The sequence below is a fragment of the Trachurus trachurus genome (assembly GCF_905171665.1).
Source record: "Trachurus trachurus genome assembly, chromosome: 9".
Lineage (NCBI taxonomy): Eukaryota > Metazoa > Chordata > Actinopteri > Carangiformes > Carangidae > Trachurus > Trachurus trachurus.
This window is the reverse complement of record NC_139895.1, coordinates 1,350,617-1,372,986: the sequence shown is the minus strand read 5'-3', so window position 1 is coordinate 1,372,986 and position 22,370 is coordinate 1,350,617. Positions and strand designations below refer to the sequence as shown.

Here is a 22,370-nt window from a genome sequence, read left to right as displayed (position 1 = left end):
GTAGCAGTCACATTAGTTTGTTTGAATGAAAAGTGAAGCTTCATGTGTGTATTGGACAGCAGAGCAGCGCTGCCTGGGGCTCTGTACAGAAATCACCACATTCACATCAATAAATTATGTTTCACAATGAGCTGATCAGTCTGTATTACATTTTCTTTTCTTTTATTAAGTTCTATAACATGGCAGCATTTTTAATTTGTCATGATTACGCAACCGTTAACTGCTGCGTTTGCTGTTATCGTGCGACGTACCGGTATGTGCAAACCTAACTATGCAGTCGCTTTACCAAACGTAAACTATGCAGTGACGTAGCACTGATGACATTTCTCTGACCCTGTCTGTTGACAGGTCAGGTATTTTTGTTTTTCTGTTCTTTTGGTTTTTCTCGTCATGCCGAGAAATCAGCAGTTTATCGTAAAACGGCAACAGAAGAATGTATTTTGTGTAAAGACCGCTCCACGGACTACAGATCTGTGTCCCACAAAAAATACGTCACCAACTGACACGGGAAAGGGCGGCATTTGGTGTGTGACGTCACCTACGCAACTTGTAGTCTTTCTGGTTACAGATTCTTTGGAATATTATTTTACAATAAGTTTACAACAAACTGCTGATTTCTCGGCATGAAACGTGATGTTTTAAACAGGTAGAGGACATATTTTTTTGTCATGGCACAATTCAAACGGATCACAAAATAAATCTTGGAGTCTCGTTCATTTCTATGGAGCCTTTTTTCGAATTGAGGACCCATGGGGCCGTTACTTCCTGCTTCCGCTTAGGCTCTCTATACAAATAAAATTGATACTATATTACTATTATACTAATAGATCGATGTTAGACACTGGTATCAACACGTTTTAATGTTGTAAACACGAACCAACGACAGAAACGAACCGTCCACAGAACGCTTCACTTTAAGGCGGTTGCCAGGATACAGTTTATGGTTGCTAGGAGAAGCCCGCAGTCCCGTCTGTGGCGCGCGCTGATGACGTCCGTCCCTGACAACAAGCCGAGGTCTCATAGCAACGGGCTCCTGAAGCGGCCGGTAAAGGTTGTTTTTCTCCGTTTCAAAGTGAAGAGGAGTTTGACACGGAGCTTTTCCTGCAGGTGTGTGACAGTAAAACACACAGGTGAAGCTGCTGACGTGACGTCGGTCTCCGTTCCCGCCCTTTGACGGATCAACAGGAAGTGAAGGAAACAAACAAACAAACAAACAAACCAACAGAGAGAAACATGGAGGAGACGGAGGGAGGAGGTCTGAGGATCCCTCCTCTGATGTCAGTGTACGGAGATAAACAGCAGCTGCTGCACCTGCTACAGGTGAGATAGATAGATAGATAGATAGATAGATAGATAGACTGTTAGTTAGATAGATAGATAGATAGATAGATAGATAGATAGATAGATAGATAGATAGATAGATAGATAGATAGAGTGTTAGATAGATAGATAGATAGATAGATAGATAGATAGATAGATAGATAGATAGATAGATAGATAGATAGACTGTTAGTTAGATACCGTAGATAGATAGATAGATAGATAGATAGATAGATAGATAGATAGATAGATAGACTGTTAGTTAGATACCGTAGATAGATAGATAGATAGATAGATAGACTGTTAGTTAGATACCGTAGATAGATAGATAGATAGATAGATAGATAGATAGATAGATAGATAGATAGATAGATAGATAGATAGATAGACTGTTAGATAGATAGATAGATAGATAGATAGACTGTTAGTTAGATACCGTAGATAGATAGATAGATAGATAGATAGATAGATAGATAGATAGATAGATAGACTGTTAGTTAGATACCGTAGATAGATAGATAGATAGATAGATAGATAGATAGATAGATAGATAGATAGATAGATAGATAGATAGACTGTTAGTTAGATACCGTAGATAGATAGATAGATAGATAGATAGACTGTTAGTTAGATACCGTAGATAGATAGATAGATAGATAGATAGATAGATAGATAGATAGATAGATAGATAGATAGATAGACTGTTAGATAGATAGATAGATAGATAGATAGACTGTTAGTTAGATACCGTAGATAGATAGATAGATAGATAGATAGATAGATAGATAGATAGATAGATAGATAGATAGATAGATAGATAGATAGATAGACTGTTAGTTAGATACCGTAGATAGATAGATAGATAGATAGATAGATAGATAGATAGATAGATAGATAGATAGATAGATAGATAGATAGATAGACTGTTAGTTAGATACCGTAGATAGATAGATAGATAGATAGATAGATAGATAGATAGATAGATAGATAGATAGATAGATAGATAGATAGATAGATGGTCTCACTGTGTGTGTGTGTTCCAGAGCTTGGTGTCCAGTCTGGTTATTGATCAGCCTGATGATCCGATCTCCTACCTGATCAATCTGCTGCAGAGGAGCAGTGCAGACGGTGAGATTACACACACACACACACACACACACACACACACACACACACACACACACACACACACACACACACACACACACACACACACACCGGTCCTGAAGCTTGAAGTGAGGAGTGGAGCCACTGTGCTGCCACTAGAGGGAGCTGTGACTCTACAGACTGGACACACCACAGCTATCATTCACTCTGTGTGTGTGTGTGTGTGTGTGTGTGTGTGTGTGTGTGTGTGTGTGTGTGTGTGTGTGCCAGTTCCCAGGGTGATGCTCCTCGGTCCTCCAGCTGTTGGGAAACACACTGTGGTGAGTTTGATTTCTCCTCCGTGGATGTGAGGGTCTGAGGACACAGGATGTTGTTGTGATGCCGTGTAAAGCTTTGAGACCTTTGAGACAAACTGTTGGTAAAAACGGGCTATACTAATAAAATAGCCTTGTCTTGCCTATAATAATAATAATGATAATGATCATGTGGACCTTCAGGGCCACCGTAGGAATGACACAGAGCATAAACTCAACATATAAAATCAACACTTGCTCCCGCACTCACTAGAAGCTCTTTTATTTAGTCATGTAGTCAACGTTTCAGTCTACTGTATAGAGAATGTGAAGCTGACGTCACGCCGCTTTGCGTTGTGGGACGTCAGCGCCATCTTTGGAGGAACGCAAACGTAAACAGAGAGTGGGGACTGGATTCAAGACCCAGATTTCCTTTTTTTCGCACATTCTGTGACAAACTGTAAACTGTTTTCTTGTCTGTAACAACATCTATTGCACGTCTGTCCGTCCTGGCTGAGGGATCCCTCCTCTGTTGCTCACCCTGAGCTTTCTCCGATTTTTCCCTGTTAAAAGGGTTTTCCATGGAGTTTTTCCTCAGTCGATGTGAGGGTCTAAGGACAGAGGATGTTGTTACGATGCCATGTAAAGCCCTTTGAGACAAACTGTTTGTAAAAACGGGCTATACAAATAAAATTGCCTTGCCTCTCCTTGCCTTCCTCCCTCCACTGACTGATCCAGACATATCTTGTTTTTGGTATTAGTGCATATCCTACTGTGGCAGCAGTACTGTCCCACCATGATGACTTTTAAGCGACTTTGGGGAACTTTTTTTAGGGAGACGAGCAAGTGTTTACATCCGCGATCCTCCAAAGATGGCGCCCAACGTCCCACGGCGTGACGTAACTTCACATTCTCTATAGGCCTTCATCAGGGCACAGACATAAACTGAGCAGGATGTTATTGATCAGAAGCTCCGCCTCCACTGATGATTGACAGGTGACATCATCATAAACACACTGATGCTGGTGAACGTGACAGGTTTATGTTCATTATGTTCCTCATCAGCCTGGCATCCCATGATGTCATGATGATGTCATAGAAACACATTGTGACGGTTTGGGTAGGAGTTTTAGTGGGGGGGTTTTGGGGGTGCCAACCAGGTCTCTCTCCTGGTACGTAAGATATGTTTTGTTGGTCAGTCTTTGTTTTGTCGTTACGCACTGTTAATTTCATACATCAAAAACCACACAAAGGAAATATATTTATATATATAAATGTATAAATGTATATAAATATATATTCCTAAACCCAGAAAAACCAATAAACCAATAATAACAAACACTCAATGCAACACAAAACAGCTGTATTGACACAGTATAACAACAATACAACAGACAGCAATAATCGAAAGTTCAGTTTGTTTGCGCAGTTCAACTCTGCAGTTTATTTTGAAGGTGAAAAAACCAACCTGTGATGTTGTTGTGATGTTGTTGTGTTGTTGTTGTTGTTGTCGTCCATCAGGCCAAGAAGCTGAGCGCTGACCTGAGAGCTGTGCACGTGACCACGGACACTCTACTGCAGGACCAATCAGAGCTCAGCATCCAGGCTCAGCAGTACACACACACACAGCAGGTACACACACACACACACACACACACACACACACACAGCACGTACACACACACACACACACACACACTCACACACACACACACACGATCAGAATGAGGTGAATCAACCTGAGTGTGTTGAGCCTGTATGTGGAGGATGAACACGTTAAAACACCAGATTCAGCTGAAACGTGTGAGCTGACGTGGGACAAAGACTGAAGTCTGTTCACTAATATTACTCTGACAATGGGACAAAAGCTCTTTAAAATACTACAGTAATACTATATGTTATACTAATGTGATAACTCTGTATTGGTTTGTTCAACTGTAATCCACTTCAGATCAAACAGTAAGACATTTAGCTTTTGGCTTCGGTTCACTTACGTACAACATTTCTGCTCACACCGTCTCACATGAAAACCTGCACCGTCTAGTCTTATAACAGAGCCACACGCTGCGTTCACTGTCATAGATAGATAGATAGATAGATAGATAGATAGATAGATAGATAGATAGATAGATAGATAGATAAATTACAGTGCAGCAGCAGCATTACACAGACACACAGTGAATATAATATGATAACAACATAGTATAAGAATATAAAGAACAAACTATACATAATAAAATAGTAAAATTGACTTGACTTGTTGACTGTTGTCGTTGTCATGGTGACCCCCTCAACTGTTCACAAAAAAAAAAAAAAAGTTTAAAAAGCTGCCGTCGGTGAGAAGTCTAATGACAAAAACTAAACATAAAATCTGCTCCGATGATAATAGTATCCCAACTCAACTCAACTCAAACAACTTTATTAATCCCACCAGGGGCTATTGATTTCAGCAGCTTGCACAGTAGAAAAAAACACAGTACATACAATAAAAACATATAAGTTAAAGCAGAAGTAAGTGGTCCGGTCGTTTTGGCTAATGCTGCGTTCCAGGCAGGCTTTTGAAATCGTAAATTACAGCTTCAAGTCACAACTTACGACTTTGTAGCGTTCCAGGCAACCCACTCGTGTTTTTCCGACCTGTTTTACCGGTGAAAGTCACTATAACGGCCACTCGTAACTTCTGACCCGTGAACTCGTACCAGATCGAACTGGTACCACTTCACAGGTCGGAAAAATAAGAGTTTCCTTGAACGCACCATAACAGTCCTCGTCCCTACGTCGCCACATTCACGGCGTTCCTTGGCTGCACACACAGCCCTGCATGCCGTTCTCTCTCCTCATTGGATAAAAACTGTAGGATACAAGGAAAGTTTTCTCCTGGGCTCAGAGCAGAGCAGAGTGACTGACAGACCCGTGTTTCAGACCAAACACTCTATAGAAGTGATTGCTGTCGGAAGATACAACTATTTAAGACTTAGATTAACACAAATATATCACTCACTTCTGCTTTAATAAAGTAAATAAATAGAATAGAATGCCAAGGAGTGCAGTGTTGTCAAGGATCAGTTGAATAAAGTGAATAAATACATATTGTTGCACATGTTTGACCAATAAGATGTAGGCCTACATGGTAGGAATAGGATTAGGAATGTCAGACTCGGCTCATTTTGGTCAGGGAGGGAAAGGAGCCAAATGCCGATTGTTAGCAGGTCGACCCGCGTTTAAAAAACCTGCGTCGACCTGCTAATTTTAGTGGGAAAGCGGCTATAGCGACGACCTGAGGGCAACAGAGGAAATTCACTTGCAAGCATGTGAACGGGAGAAGACAAGATGTTGTGTACGGTGTGTAGTGAAACAGCTCTTTCTGTCATAGAGGTAATAAACCCTCCAACAGGCTCTACTGTAACGATCCGCTCTTTAACAGCTTTAAATGAGTTTCACTTCATTCACTAAAGCAGTGGTTCCCAACCTTTTTCCCCCCCCGATGAAAAATAAAACATGTAAACATGTAACTTCTTTTACATGAAATACTTTATTATATTTGAGTAATTTAATAACAGCATGGAACAAACAATCAGGAGAACCTGTGTATGATTACAACATCTTCAGAACTTGTACTTTTAAAAACATAATTGTGTTTTTAAAAGTACAAGTTCTGCAGAATATGTTGTAATTTTACACAGGTTTTTTCTCAGTGTTCCGTTGCTGTTTTCCAAATTCATTGTGCCTGATATTGTCCTGCTGTATATTATGTATTTAATGTTTTAAAACTGTTGATATTCAATCATCTATTGATATAGGCCTATCATTTATTTGTTTATCTATTTAAATACAGGAATAAATGTTTAATGTGGCCCTTGAATTTAGTTGATTTTGTCACATATATGAATTAAATGCTTAGCCTACTCATTCATTTAACATTTTAATTACATAAAAATTATTAAACCCCTTAAAATCAAGAGGGCTTCGCGACCCCCCCTGCATCTTTGGCGCCCCCCTTGGGGGGTCCCGCCCCCCAGGTTGGGAACCACTGCACTAAAGGACACGATGTCTCTGCTTCCTGCTCCACGCTCAGCACAGGCATCAACCTCAGGCTTGTTGCCATAGCGACTGACCCAGCATTACGCTGATCTGGCTCTCTGAAACGGAAAACTCAGAGTCTCAGGCTCAACATACTCAGAGTTTCCACTAATCCTGCTTCCTGTGTGTGTGTGTGTGTGTGTGTGTGTGTGTGTGTGTGTGTGTGTGTGTGTGTGTGTGTGTGTGTGTGTGTGTGTGTGTGTGTGTAGGAGCTTCCTGATGAGCTGCTGATCAAACTGGTTCAACAGAGACTGAGTGAGGTCGACTGCTACAACCGGGTGAGGTCACTCCTCCATCTTCATCATCATCATCATCATCTCTCTAAAAGTAGTGGGTTGCGTTGCTGCGCGTTGCCATGGATACAGCATGTAACAGCACACACACCAGCACACACATGAGAGCAATGAGGGGTCAGTGGGTGTTCCTCTTCTGTCTCTCAGTGCCGTACTACAACTCCCATCAGGCCGAGCAGCGTTGTGTTGTAGTTGTGTTGTGTTGTGTTGTGTTGTAGTTGTGTTGTAGTTGTGTTGTAGTCGTGTGTCTCTCTGGGGATCAGCTGTGTTGTTTCCTGTCAGAGACCAACAACAACAACACAACAGTGTGTGTTCTTCTGGCTCAAGTAGTTTTTCATTCAGAGTTGAAAACTCGTCTGTTTCCTCCTGTCAGGATTCATGCAGAGCCTTTGTTAGAGTCTGTGTGTGTGTGTGTGTGTGTGTGTGTGTGTGTGTGTGTGTGTGTGTGTGTGTGTGTGTGTGTGTGTGTGTGTGTCTGTGTGTCTCTGTGTGTCTCTGTGTGTGTGATTGTTCCTCTAAACTCTACAAACAGCTGCTTCTCTCCGTCTCCAACCTGCAGCGTTTAGCATTTAGCTTCAGTGTGTGTGTGTGTGTGTGTGTGTTTAGTTCAGTGTGTGTGTGTGTGTGTGTGTGTGAGACTGTGTGTGTGTGTGTGTGTGTGTGTGTGTGTGTGTGTGTGTGTGTGTGTGTGTGTGTGTGTGTGTGTGTGTGTGTGTGTTTAGCAGCTCCTTTGATCAGCTAATGGCTGTTTTTGGCCGCGGGCTACACTCGTCACACACACACACCAGGGAGCGTGTGTGTGTGTCAGTGATTGACAGGTGGCATCAGGCTCCGCCCCCTGCTGTCACTTCCATTACTGCACCTGTCTCTCTCTCTCTCTCTCTCTCTCTCTCTCTATATCCCTCTATCTCTCTATCCCTCTATCTCTCTTCCTTCTCTGTCTATACACACATATATACACAAGTTTCCCAGAATGCAGCAGTAGCACCGGCCGTTACGATCACAGTCGGAACGTTTTAATTTTGCAACGGAATATGTCCGAAAGTGTTTTTCATTTGACCAGTGAGTCACTATATTGAATTCACTATGTAGGGAGGAGGGCTGACCCAAAAAAATCGAAGCTTCGAAGCTTCGTTCGTTGCCATGGTAATCGATCTTTAAGTCCGTGATCGATTGTTTTTTTTCTTCTTCCTTTTTTCCTTTTTTGACACCGGTTCTCATCGACAATTGGTACATTAAAATGAGTTGGCGACTTGGCATCCTGGAAATGGGGTCATTCCTATGTTCCCTCAGCCCTATGGTCCCGCCATTGGTTGGGTTTAGGCAATGAAGAAAAGAGTCCAGATAGGTAGAGAGAGTCCAGTGGGAACATAGGCACGCTCCCCTGGAAACCTGCCTGATTGTGGAGCTATGCAGTGTTTGTTTGCCATTACTGTCATTATTTCCGCTACGATCGAGCGCCCCCCCCCCAGTCAGACGTTACAATCGCGCACCCCCCGGCCGTCGAAGCTTCGATTATCAAAATATGATAATCGGGACAGCCCTCCTCCCTACTAGGGCTGTCCCGATTATCATATTTTGATAATCGAAGCTTCGACGGCCGGGGGGTGTGAGTGTGTGAGGGCTGTTCCACTGTCTATCAAGTCAGTGAGTCAGTGAATGAGCCCTTACTGCCCCCTTACCGTAAGTCACACCGATGCTGACTTTGGGTAGGGGAATTACCCACAGTTCATAGCGTTGTGAAGTCAAACACATGGGATGCCGTTGGAACGCGAGTGTGAAAAAAAAAAAAAAAAAAATTACCACACGTAGTCAGAGAGAGCTCCGCCGCTCTCTTTATTGTTAATGGACAGGAGCAACAACAAAAAAACAGAAATAAAAAGAAAAGAATAAGTTTACTGTCAGTATTAAAGCAGAAGTGAGTGATATATTTGTGTTAATATAAGTCTTAAATAGTTATATCTTCCGACAGCAATCACTTACATAGAGTGTTTGGACTGAAACACGGGTCTGTCAGTCCCTCTGCTCTGCTCTGAGCCGAAGAGAAAACATTTATCGTATCCTACAGTTTTTATCCAATGAGGAGAGAGAACGGCATGCAGGGCTGTGTGTGCAGCCAAGGAACGCCGTGAATGTGGTGACGTAGGGACGAGGACTGTTATGGTGCGTTCAAGGAAACTCGTATTTTTCCGACCGTGAAGTCGTACCAGTTCGATCTGGTACGAGTTCACAGGTCAGAAGTTACGAGTGGCCGTTATAGTGACTTTCACCGGTAAAACAGGTCGGAAAAACACGAGTGGGTTGCCTGGAACGCTACAAAGTCGTAAGTTGTGACTTGAAGCTGTAATTTACGGTTTCAAAAGCCTGCCTGGAACGCAGCATTAGCCAAAACCACCGGACCACTTACTTCTGCTTTAACGTGCAGTTTGTGATTATTGATGATGATTTGATCAGATCTGATCCAGGAACATTTTGTTTTGAGTCCGTCCCCCTCACACACCTTGTGCGTGTTGAAAGTACGGTAAATTATCGGCCCAAGACTGGAGTTAAAAACATTTTGTTGTCAAGGTAACGTGTCGTCAGAGTGTGTAAGTGCTGTTCCATTCATGTTTACAGCATCTGGACCCTCACAGACTCTCACACTCTGTCACTTACAGCTGACGTCACTTCAGTCAGTGGGTTCAGGGCTTTAAGGAGGCTTTAGGGGCGGATTGGAACTGGGCCTCTGACTGATGTTCGTTGGTGTCACAGTAAATGTCGTCCCTCTGAAACAGGAAGTGGAGTCATTGTACCGTGTGTGTGTGTGTGTGTGTGTGTGTGTGTGTGTGTGTGCAGGGCTGGGTGCTGGAGGGAATCCCTCAGACTCGTCTTCAGGCTCTGGGTCTGCAGCAGGTCGGAGTGCTGCCTCAACATGTTGGTGAGACACACACACACACACACACACACACACACACACACACACACACACACACACACACACACACACACAGCGTCATTTGTTTCCCTGTGAGGTAGTTGGTGTTGCAGCAAGTAAAAAACACACTGGACGCACAATTAAAACTCTGTGTGTGTGTGTGTGTGTGTGTGTGTGTGTGTGTGTGTGTGTGTGTGTGTGTGTCAGTGGTGCTGGAGGCTCCTGATGAGGTTCTGGTGGAGAGGAGTCAGGGGAAACTGGTGGATCCACTGACCGGAGGTAAGTCAAGGCATCTTTATTTATATAGCGCATTTCATACCAAGGCAACTCAATGTGCTTTTACATAAAGACAAAACATTTTTTTAAAAAGAGAAGCATAAAACAGAATTTAAAAAACAGAGTTAAAAGCAAGATCAAATAAAAGAAAATAGATAAGGCGAGTCTTCACCTGGAGACAAACTAACTAACTAAAGCCATGTTGTAAATCATCCCTCCCTCCCTCTCTCTTCACTACATCATGCACACGATGTAGGGAACGACGGGAGGAGAATTCGGACACTACACGGTCATTTTCTGAACGTGGTTGCGTCAGCAGATGCTCCAGCTGTTAGCGTGTTAGCGTGTTAGCCTACTGCTGTGACGTAGCAGACGCACCCAGAATCATGTAACAAACCATGGATGTATGAAACAAACCAGACACATAAAAATAAAATAATAAAAACTGAACACTTGTGGGAACATTAGAGGATGTGATTCTGTGTGGTTGTGTTTCTCGGACAATAAACTGTTGAAATATTGGAAGTTTGGTTTGGTCGACTACTGTTGTGTGTCCCGACCGTGAGCTGTGGCTATTAGCTTAGCTTGTTAGCTGTGGCTATTAGCTTAGCTCGTTAGCTGTGGCTATTAGCTTAGCTGGTTAGCTGTGGCTATTAGCTTAGCTGGTTAGCTGGTATTTCCTCCATATTCTACTACAGTTTCTTTATCAGATTGATTTAATGCTGCTGTTATTGTTGGGATGCTGCTGCCCAACTCCTGCTGCTCAGGCAAACGGAGCCAAGAGTTTACTGCTAAATAACCTCAAGAAATCCTAGCTAACATGCTAATTAGCTTGCTCTTCTACTCTGGCAAAACACGACCGCATTGCATTGTGGGATACATACGGGAGTAGAAAGTAGTGTACATCGCTTGTTCACTCAGTTTTGCGGTGCATTGTGGGTGTTTTGTCGTCCACTACATCCGTGATAGGAGGAGATTTACAACACAGTTTAACTCATCTTCATCTTCCTCAGTCCGATGATGATGACTTTAATCTGATGACATCACTTCCTGTCTGCAGACGTCTACCACCACACCTTCATCTGGCCGCGTGACGACGTGGTGGCTCGGCGTCTGGAGAGGGGGCGGGGCCAGCCGGAGCAGCAGCAGCAGCGATTGGCCGAGCTGCAGCGTTTCTGCTGTGAGGTCACGGGTCTGAAATCGGCCTATGAGCACGTCCTGAAGGTCGTCAACGGCGACCAGCCACACGCCGACGTCTACCAGCACGGTGAGACACACAACAACAACAACAACAACAACACCTACACCTTTTCTTTTACTTTTATTTGCTCTTGCTTTTAACTCTGTTTTTATTCTGTCTTATGCTTCTTTTTTTTAATGTTTTATCTTTATGTAAAGCACATTGAGTTGCCTTGGTATGAAATGCGCTATATAAATAAAGATGCCTTGCCTTACACAGTCTGTGCAGCCAGTCGTTGTTGTTGTTGTTGTTGTTGTTGTTGACTGTTGTCGTTGTCATGGCGACCCCCTCAGTGCTGACCTTCGTCCAGACGCGTCATCGCTCCAGAACTCCCAGAATCCTCCTGTTGGGTCCACCGGGCTCAGGGAAGAGTCTCATGGCCAGGCTGCTGTCGGAGAAATACAAGATGGTGGACGGTACGCACACTCACACACACACACACACGCACACACACACACACACACACACTCTAGGGTTGCCATGAGAACCAAGGCTTCGGTACCAGGGCGATGCTCTGGTGCGGCGTTTGGACAAACGTGTGTAAGCGCGAAACGTACGAGATGAAAAATAAAAGAAAGAGTGGTTTCTGCAGCAACAACGACATCATGACTTCCTGTTGGTGTTGAGACAGAATCACCTGTTAACTCTGTTCTTACTTCATGTTTCTGCCTGAGAAGTCGTAGAATTTTTTTTATTTCATCTTTATTTTACCAGGCAGATTGCTTGAGATACAACATCTCTTTTACAAGCATGGCCTGGCCAAAGCTCAGTGGAGCTTAAAAACAAGAAAGTTTGATGTGAAACTGTTGTTTTTTTAAGTATGAATGTAGAATCACATGTGTTCTGTTTGTTTTGTTTTGTTTTGTTTTTTTAATCGTGGTATCGAGTAAGTGTCGAGAAACGTGGAAATTTACTGGTATACCCAAAATTCTAATGTCCCTCATGATCTCCTCCCCCTCATGTGGACTAAGGGCTGGGAGAAGTTTCAGAGTCCTCCGTGGCTTCTCTGAGTTACAGGGGGTCTCGGTGTAGCAGTGCATGTCCATATAACGGTTGAGAATGAACACCACTTTTCTTCGTCCAAAAAGACACACCAAAAAACATCCAGATACCTCCATGCTGCTCGTATGTAATGTCCCTCTGGTATTGAAGCCCCCAACATGAGACATTGTTCAGAAAAAAATTAAATAAGTCTTTATTTCAAGCTTGTTTTGTAGTGGGAGCTTTGTTAAGAGGGGCTTCAATACAAGACGGACATTACATACGAGCAGCGTGGAGGTATCTGGATATTTTTTGGTGTGTCTTTTTGTTACGAAGAAAAGTGAGCTCCGTTCTCAACCGTTATATGGACATGCACTGCTACGCCGAGACCCCCTGTAACTCAGAGAAGCCACGGAGGACTCTGAAACTTCTCCCAGCCCTTAGTCCACATGAGGGGGAGGAGGAGATAATGAGGGACATTTGAATTTTGGGTGAAGTATCCCTTTAATGCGTGGTGTGGCTCCTCCTCAGTGTGCTGTGGTCGGCTGTTGAGCTCTGCAGCCGCCGACGGGTCTGATCTGGGAGAGGAGATCCAACCGTACCTGGACGACGCACGGCCAGGTGACCACACACACACACACACACACAGTCAGCACCAACCAGCTGCCTAGCTCCAGGTGTCCAGGTATCAGCTGGTCATTGATTATTGATTATTGGTTATTGATTATTGGTTATTGGTTATTGGTTATTGGTTATTGGTTACTGATTATTGGTTACTGATTATTGGTTACTGATTATTGGTTATTGATTGGGTTGGTCCAGTGCCAGACTCGCTGGTGCTGCAGCTTCTGGACCGGCGTCTGAGTGGACTGGACTGCAGCGCCAGAGGCTGGGTCCTGCACGGCTTCCCCCGAGACCTGCAGCAGGCGCAGGGGCTGCAGCTGCACCAGCCCAACAGGTACATGTACATAATATACATACTACTACATACACCAGGCTGCAGCTGCACCAGCCCAACAGGTACATGTACTACCGTAAAATTAGGAATATAAGTCGCACTGGTATCTAAGCTGCAGTCTATTTTTGAGGCCTCAAACTGGGAAAACAAGGTTTTCTATTGCTATTTGGTAATAAAAACATTATACAAGTTCCACATGTTTCTGTGCTGCGGTGCAGCTCTTTCTTGTTATTTTATATTTAAAATAAAACACAATTAAACACTGTACATTTAGCGCGATATAGTGCGATATAGCGTTTATAGTGTTCCATACGCACGTGTGTGTGTGTGTGTGCCTGCGAGCGCCTGCTCGAGAGAGAGACCGAGTCCAGCAGGAGGAGGAGGAGGGGCTGACTGACAGAGATGAGAGACGGTGGTTTAAAAAAAACCATAACAATAATATTATTTTCTGTCGGAGACTATGGCAGACCCAAATGAGTCTCGTTCATTACCATAACAGGAAACGCCGTTCTGCCCGCGTGGTCGTATGCGGATACAGGACGCATCACCGCTTACACCTGTGTGTTACACCTGTGTGTTACACCTGTGTTCAATGAGGTCACAATGCGTCATCGACCCCGACTGCTCCGGGAGGTGGTTTGACCCATCGGATCACACTCCGTCCTGGTTGCCATAGCTACTTTCAGGTGTTCCAGCTCTATCTGACTGCAGTCTGATCACTGAGAACGCTGTTATACCAGTTTTAAACGGGGTTGACATTTACCTCGGTCTATAGGTGCACCGCTGTATAAGCTGCACACAACTCTTTAGATGGAAAGAAAAGGAATAAAAGTGCGACTTATACACCGAATTTTACGGTACATAGTATACATACTACTGCATACACCAGGCTGCAGGACACGCCGCACCTGCCCAACAGGTACTACTGCATGCTATACTACATGTACTACATAGTATACATCCTTCTGCTACTACATTATACTACTACATACTATGGTACCTCTCCTCAGGGTTTTCTTCCTGGATGTGACCGACGACGTGTGTGTGGAGAGACTCAGTCTGAGAGCGACCGACCCCGTCAGCGGACAGAGGTACAGACCACGCCACGTCACTACTACGGCCTGTCTCCATGGCGACAGTCACTACGGCGTGTCTCCATGGTTACAGCAGCATCACACCTGTCCATCTCTCTGTCTCCAGCTTCCACGCGGTGACTCGCCCGGCGCCGAGCGACCGGGTGATGGAGCGGCTGCAGACCAGACCAGACGACCACACACACTCTGTCACACACTCTCTGAGGCAGCACAGGACACACACCGCCGTGCTGCAGGTACACACACACACACACACACACACACACACACACACACACACACACACACACACACACACACCGCCGTGCTGCAGGTACACACACACACACACACACTCACACACACACACACACACACACACACACACACACACACACACACACACACACACACACACACACACACACACACACACACACACACACGTTTAGAGTTTTACCAGGGCTGAGACTGATGCTGCGTTCATAACAACTCTGAGGTCGGAATTCCCAACTCGAAAATTCCCGACTTCCGACATCATTGCGTTCACGCTGCAGGAACTCTGCAGGAAGAAAAAAAACCTGGATACCTGAAGGAAGTTTGTCGTATTGTGGCTCATCACTGAATATGAAAAATCAATGCAGCAGTAAATGATGTTTATTTTGGAGGAGAGGAGACGCTGCAGATGAGTGCACATATAATGTTACAGCCTTGATAACAGTTCAACCTTATTTCACAATTTCACACCATACAACAATCACAGCTTAATATAAACGTATTTCATAGAGGCTACTGCAATAATACACAAAAATATGCATTCAAACCTCAACAAATGAATTAAAATGTCTAAATTCTAACCGTTTAAGACGAGGGACGCCATGTTTTGATGTTGTCGTGACGTCAAGTCAGAAAGTCGGAGCTCTGATATGATACCTGAGTTTCCAACCTGTAATTTCCGAGTTCGACGCCGTTCAATTCAGTTTTTACAACTCGGAGCTCTTTTTTTTCTGACTTCCGAGTTGTCTTGAACGCAGCATAAAACACAAGTTCACTGCTTTCAGCTGCTTTATTTTAAAGGGATAGTTCAACATTTAGTCAAATTGGCCCATTGCCATAATCCCTATAGTCATAGCAGTAGGTTCGTTACCTTTAATTGTCGGTGCAAGCTGTTTTTAGAACGGCGGAGCAGAGCCGTGAGCTGCTCAGAGCTGCGCTACGGAGGCTCATTATGGGATTTCTTGGTTTCCCTCCATCAAACTCATCAAATACACAATCCAACAACTCCACAACGCTCTGGTGGACAAGTTGTGAGCTGCACATTCACCACGCTATGAGATAATAACACAACGTTACCACACAGAGTTGTTTTAGAGGGAAATACAGAGACTGTTGATGAAAAACTGTCCCTGAAGGCAACGTGCATCAGAGGTTTTACATGAATTTCCCTCTAACTCTAGCTCACGGCTCTGCTCCGCCGTTCTAAAAACAGCTTGCACCGACAATTAAAGGTAACGAACCTACTGCTATGACTATAGGGATTATGGCAATGGGCCAATTTGACTAAATGTTGAACTGCCCCTTTAACCACAGACCTGATCTGAGGGGTTTTACCAGAAAGACTTTTAGACGAGGGAACAGGAAGTGATGGAAGCTCTGTGTGTGTGTGCGTGTGTGTGTGTGTGTGTGTGTGTGTGTGTGTGTGTGTGTGTGTGTGTGTGTGTGTGTGTGTGTGTGTGTGTGTGTGTGTGTGTGTGTGTGTGTGTGTGTGTGTGTGTAGTCTGTGTATCCAGATGCGGTTCGTGTTGATGCTGATCAGGACCCTCGTTCTGTGTTGGAGGCTCTGGAGTCGAGGTTACACACCGACTGACGCCTGGAGGGAACACACACACACACACACACACACACACACACACACACACACACACACACACACACACACACACAGGTTGTGTTCACATTTAAATAAAGTTTTGTTCTTCTGAGTCTGGTCTCCTCAGCCTCCTCTCTGCTCCTCCAGTCAAACATCTGTCACTCACTCCTTAGAGACAAACCACAGCACCATGGAACGGCTCAAACCTCCTCCTTCTCCTCCTCTTCTTTCTCTTCTTCCTCCTCCTCTTCCACCCTGATGACAGATAAATGCACCGCTTATCTGTCTGTCTCTGTGTTGCCTCGGGCTAACTAACATCGTCTTTGAACCTGTTTGTGTCTCAGAGTTCAGCTGCTTCACATGAAAACCAGTCAAAACATCTGTCTCCTCTTCTCTTATTTGAGATCTTTCCAGTTGAAGTCTGAAAAATGGACGATTCATTTGACAAAATAAAAGCACAACAATTCCACTGTAGATGTTACTGCTGCTAACACTTGTTAGTGTTGTAGCAGCAACATCTGGACTTCACTGAGGGTTTAACTTTAAGCAGAAGTAAGTGATATATTTGTGTTAATATAAGTCTTAAATAGTTCTATCTTCCGACAGCAATCACTTCTATAGAGTGTTTGGTCTGAAACACGGGTCTGTCAGTCACTCTGCTCTGCTCTGAGCCCAGGAGAAAACTTTCCTTGTATCCTACAACCTTTATCCAATGAGGAGAGAGAACGGCATAAAGGGGCAGTCCTCTCTGTGTGTGCAGCCAAGGGATGCGCCTGAATGTGGTGACGTAGGGACGAGGGCGGGGACTGCTAACTCCATCTGCTGACAGGAAGTTAGACAAAACCACCGGATCGCTTACTGATAGCTTTAATTCAGGATTAGTTCAAATCCAGATCGTGATTAGTTCAGGTTCAGTTCAGGGTTAACTGCAGATATAACCTCACTGTTGTCTCCTGTTAGTCGGACTCAGACGTGGTGAGAGTGTGTTGGTGCAGCTGTAAACGGTGAACTGGTCCTTTAGCTGTGAGTCTCGTCAGTGAAGTGTCCGTGGAGACAGTTGCTCCGCTCAGTGTTGTATTAAAACAGAGAGAGTTAATGAGTGAGTGTGAGTGACAGCAGCAGCCTGGTCTCTGTCAGCCTTCTCCTCGTCTCCTCTGATCTAAAAGCAGGTATCACGGTTTGGGACGGCAGCGTTTACTTCAAACCTTCATGTTAAAATATCTCCATCCCTCTGTCTGTCAGCTCCTCGGCTCGCTCAATCACAGCGGCTTCAAAGGCAGGATTTTGGTAAATGACTATAATTAATCCTCCGGAGCGCCGCGCCTCGGTCCCAGCGGTGCTCTGACTGACGGCTCTATTTTTAAGTCGTCTGTCGACAACAGGAAGCAGCGGTGGGAGGGAAACTGGACCTGACGGCTGCTGACGAGCTGAATGACGGACGCTTTGTCTTCGTCTCTGCTGCTGTTGCTGCTGCTTCCTGCCCACCGGCCTCTGAGCAAGGCACTGCTGGACCCACCGGTCAGCTGGTCCCTATGTGGCAAGTGGAGCGTATAACACAATTTTACCAACAACGCCACCTGGGGAGTTTCGCCCCAGGTGATAGTTATAGATATTCTTAAAGGAAAATGGTTAATACCTTTCTCTCGTATATAAGGTCCTCACAGGTTCGATACCACGGGCAGAGACTTATTAGAAAAATATAAAATATTTTATTTGCAATTATCAACAACAGGTCACATCAACACTGGCTGTATTTTACTTGGACTGGGGGCATGGAGGCAAGGGTGGACAGAACTGGGGTCGCTACGGCGGCCCAAAATCAAATCAAGGGGAGGAGTAACTGACCAAAAACACCCGTGGCACCACACCTGCACCGGTCCACCATTTCTGTAAATGTGCCAGTGTTAGCCAGAGTCTAAGGCCCAATCCCATTTCTCTTTTTTACCCCTACCCCTTGAAACGGAGCTACAAGGGGTAGGGGTAGAAAGTCAACCCCTACGAAATGGGACACCACTTCAACAATCACATACATCATCACGTAGTCTCACTGGCTTTTACGTAAGATGATGGGGCGAGCTTTTGCCAGAAATCAAATAGCCGTGTACCATATAACTTAAAGCAGAAGTAAGCGATCCAGTCGTTTTGGCTAATGCTGCGTTCCAGGCAGGCTTTTGAAACCGTAAATTACAGCTTCAAGTCACAACTTACGACTTTGTAGCGTTCCAGGCAACCCACTCGTGTTTCTCCGACCTGTTTTACCTGTGAAAGTCACTATAACGGCCACTCGTAACTTCTGACCTGTGAACTCGTACCAGATCGAACTGGTACGAGTTCACAGGTCAGAAAAACATGAGTTACAAGTTGCCTTGAACGCACCATAACGTCTTGTCAGCAGATGGAGTTAGCAGCCCCCGCCCTCGTCATGGATCTATTGGTCCTCGTCCCTACGTCACCACATTCATGCGCATCCCTTGGCTGCACACACAGAGAGGACTGCCCCTTTATGCCGTTCTCTCTCCTCATTGGATAAAGGTTGTAGGATACAAGGAAAGTTTTCTCCTGGGCTCAGAGCAGAGCAGAGTGACTGACAGACCCGTGTTTCAGACCAAACACTCTATAGAAGTGATTGCTGTCGGAAGATACAACTATTTAAGACTTATATTAACACAAAAATATCGCTTACTTCTGCTTTAATAAAATAAGATAAAATTTAAAGGGACAACGAGGAGTTTTGTAAAAGTGAAGTGTTTCCACACTACATTTATGAGCCTCCGCACCGTGAAATTCTTTGACCGGTGCAAGACAGACTCATGTTTTCATTCATCAAGAATTAAAGTCAGAGGTTGGAAGACGATCACATACCGTCGTAGTTCCCACCATAAACGGAGATTCGGCGGCGTTATTCTCATGACTCGCCACGAAACCGAAAGTAAAGAAACGCTGGTCGGCTCGCCCAGCATTTCCACCACCACTAATAATAACAAAATAACCATAGAGACAAAACCATAGATTTATCTAAAATGGACCATTAACAAGTGGTAACGGAGATTCATCCACATTAATATCAGACTTTTTTATAACCAAATAAAAACTCCTTGTTGTCCCTTTAATGCAGGCTGATCGGTTCATTGTAAAACATGTATTTACTGATGTAAATGTGGTGATTTCTGTACGTACAGAGCCCCGAGGCAGCGCTGCCTGCTCCTCTGTCTGATACACACATACACAAAGCTTCACTTTTCATTCAAATAAACTAATTCTACTGCCACAATTGTCAGATTTCATCAATGAGACCAACATTTAAATGCTAAAAAGAATTTAACCAGCCGGTGGTAAACCTCTAAAAACCGACGGATGACGACGGAGGTTGGCTGCACATTTGGGATCTAAACAGTTACTTTCTCGCATGAAAAAATATTAAAACTTAATAACGTGACGTAATAACAGCGCTACAGCGAGAAATAAAACAGCTTTTCGTTTTACAGCCACCGCTGCCGGCTGCCTCAAGATGCATTCTGGGAAACTTTCCATACCCCTCCGTTTGGAGTGTGCCTCTGAAATATCTCCATTTGAAGGGGTATGTAGCCCCACCACTTCCCCCTACCCCTCTGTCCTAACGGGGATTGGGACACCCCTACCCCGACACGTGAACGCGCAAAACGGAGGGGTAGGGGTAAGTGGTAGGGGTAAGGGGGGGGAAATGGGATTGGGCCTTAGTCACAACTGTCGTCCTCCAGCATGATGATAAAAAGACCTCAGGGCATTAAAATACACAAAACAGACACACAAGAGATTAAACAGGGTTCCCAAGCGTCCTGGAAAACCTGGAAAATGGTTGACCAATTTTCCAGTCATGGAAAACACATGGAAATTGAGGAAAAATAGTCAAATCTCCTGGAAAAGCTTTAAGTTGTCCTGGAAAATGATTGATCACATCATGACAGCAGCTGCCAGAGCTCAGTTTGACTGTTTCAGACCCCAACAAGGATTTCTGTCCCAATCCTAGTGAGAAAACTACGGACATTGAGTTGCTGAGTGTTTCCAGTGTTGGACCTGTCGTCTCCTCTGATGATGGACAGATAGAGAACTGTTGTAGGTGTGGTTTAAAAACAAAAACAACATATTTTTGCATTGTTCTATATTAAATATGGTCTTAATTTCTAAGCATGTAAGAGATTATGTCATAGATAAGTTGGAGCCATAGACTGCATCTTTAAATCAGACTTCTGGGAGAGAGAATGAGAGGGAGGTCTTCCCAAGAATATTTGTCTTATTTCTTGTCAAAATGTCTCATTTCTCTCATAAGACTCATCACCTAAAAAAATGAACTTGTTTTTAGATCATTTTCACTTGTTTCAAACTAATTTTCACTTGAAATAAGTAGAAAAATCTGCCAGTGAAAGAAAGTGTTTTGTGTTTGTAATAAGAAAGAAAAACTTGCTCCACTATCAGATTTTTCCTACTTATTTCAAGTGAAAATCTGCTTGAAAGAAGTAAAAAGTGTCTAAAAACAAGCTGCTTTTTATGTGATGAGTCTTATTTCAAGTAGAATGAGATTTGTTTTGACTGGAAATCAGACAAATATTCTTGGTAAGAGTTTGAGTTTTGTGTAAAGTTGCAGTGTAAATGTACAAAATAAGCTACAACTGTTGAAAAGACTTCTCCAAAGCATGAATGGGACGGAGGATGTGTTGGTGTGATGTCATAATGTAGCAGCTGGAAAAGTCCTGGAAAATGATTTGAGGAAAAGAGTGGGAAGTTTGAGACATCCACAGAAACACAACATATCAGGTCTCAGGTCTACTACAGTGATCTTAGATCTGGTAATGAAGATTGGGTCTGCATCCCCATATATTTTGGCTATGCCCAAAAACTCAAACCTTTTGGGGTCATGTATGTACTACTGTGGGAAAGATCTTGGGCTACACAATCCCTAACAATGTGATGGTCCTCTATTTCTGTGTCTTAAATGAAAATGTGGTTATTAAAAAATACTGGTAACTACTGTATGTAAAATACTGATGGCTTGTAAAAAGGTTATAACAAGTGCTGGTATAAAACTGAGTCTACAAGCATTAACCAATGGATGGACAGAGTGAAGGAAATGTGTTTAATGGAAAAGATGACTTTCTCTCTCCGCTCTAGAGGAGCAGCCTTTCCCAGGAAATGGGAGAAATGGAGGACGCTCCACACTAACAAGTAAAGACTTTCAACTGAAGAGCCTCCATGTATTCATCTCTGCTTTTGTTTTATTTTCTTGACAGTTTGTTGTCAACTTGTTTTCTCTTAAATTGAAAATATGATATATGAATATCAAAAAAAGAAGAAGATCGTGTCTAGTTCAGTTCTCCTGGACTCAGGTCTATATATATATGTGTATATATAATATTATATTACATTATGTTGTTGTTTTGTTATATTATATTAGCCTATATCATGTCACATAATGTATATATTATATCATATTATGTTATGTTATATCATATCATATTGTATTGTTATGTTGTATTACCTGTATTATATCATATCATATACTATTATGTTTTATATATATATATATATAAATGTGTTTATTGAAACACATCACATCATGTTACATCTATCTTTACAAATAGATGTGTAATTCTCCATCTCCTCTTGTTTTCAACCAAATATCTCATCAACCATCTGGTATCAACACATTCATAGAGGGTTCAGGTTGTAGCTGCATCTCAGAATATAAGACAAGAGAAATTCCCCACTTACAGTGTTATATTATTATATAATATAATATAATATTATATTATATTATATTATATTACATTACATTCAAGAGGGACAGAGTAAAAGAGTTGTGGAAGCTGCTGCGCATGCGCAGTGGATCAGCTGTGAGGGGGCGGGGCTTCAGTGACGTAGCAGGAAGAGTTCCCCACGAGGCTCTGGTTCAGTCGCTCGGTGAGTTTCAGTTTATTTCTCTTTTCTCTCT

General features: G+C 43.5%; 1 protein-coding gene across 1 annotated transcript; it reads left to right on the top strand.

The window, feature by feature from the left end:
• Positions 1–985: 985 nt before the first annotated feature.
• ak8 (adenylate kinase 8) lies at positions 986–16,402 on the top strand (the record flags this gene model as incomplete). The annotated part of the gene is made up of 14 exons (XM_083979797.1): positions 986–1,045; positions 2,364–2,448; positions 2,698–2,747; positions 4,242–4,352; positions 7,010–7,078; positions 9,929–10,010; positions 10,215–10,286; positions 11,344–11,550; positions 11,817–11,939; positions 13,036–13,125; positions 13,327–13,462; positions 14,473–14,553; positions 14,663–14,792; positions 16,313–16,402. The coding sequence occupies 14 exons, from the start codon at positions 986–988 to the stop codon at positions 16,400–16,402; spliced, it is 1,386 nt and encodes a 461-aa protein (XP_083835923.1).
• Between the last annotated feature and the right edge of the window lie 5,968 nt (positions 16,403–22,370).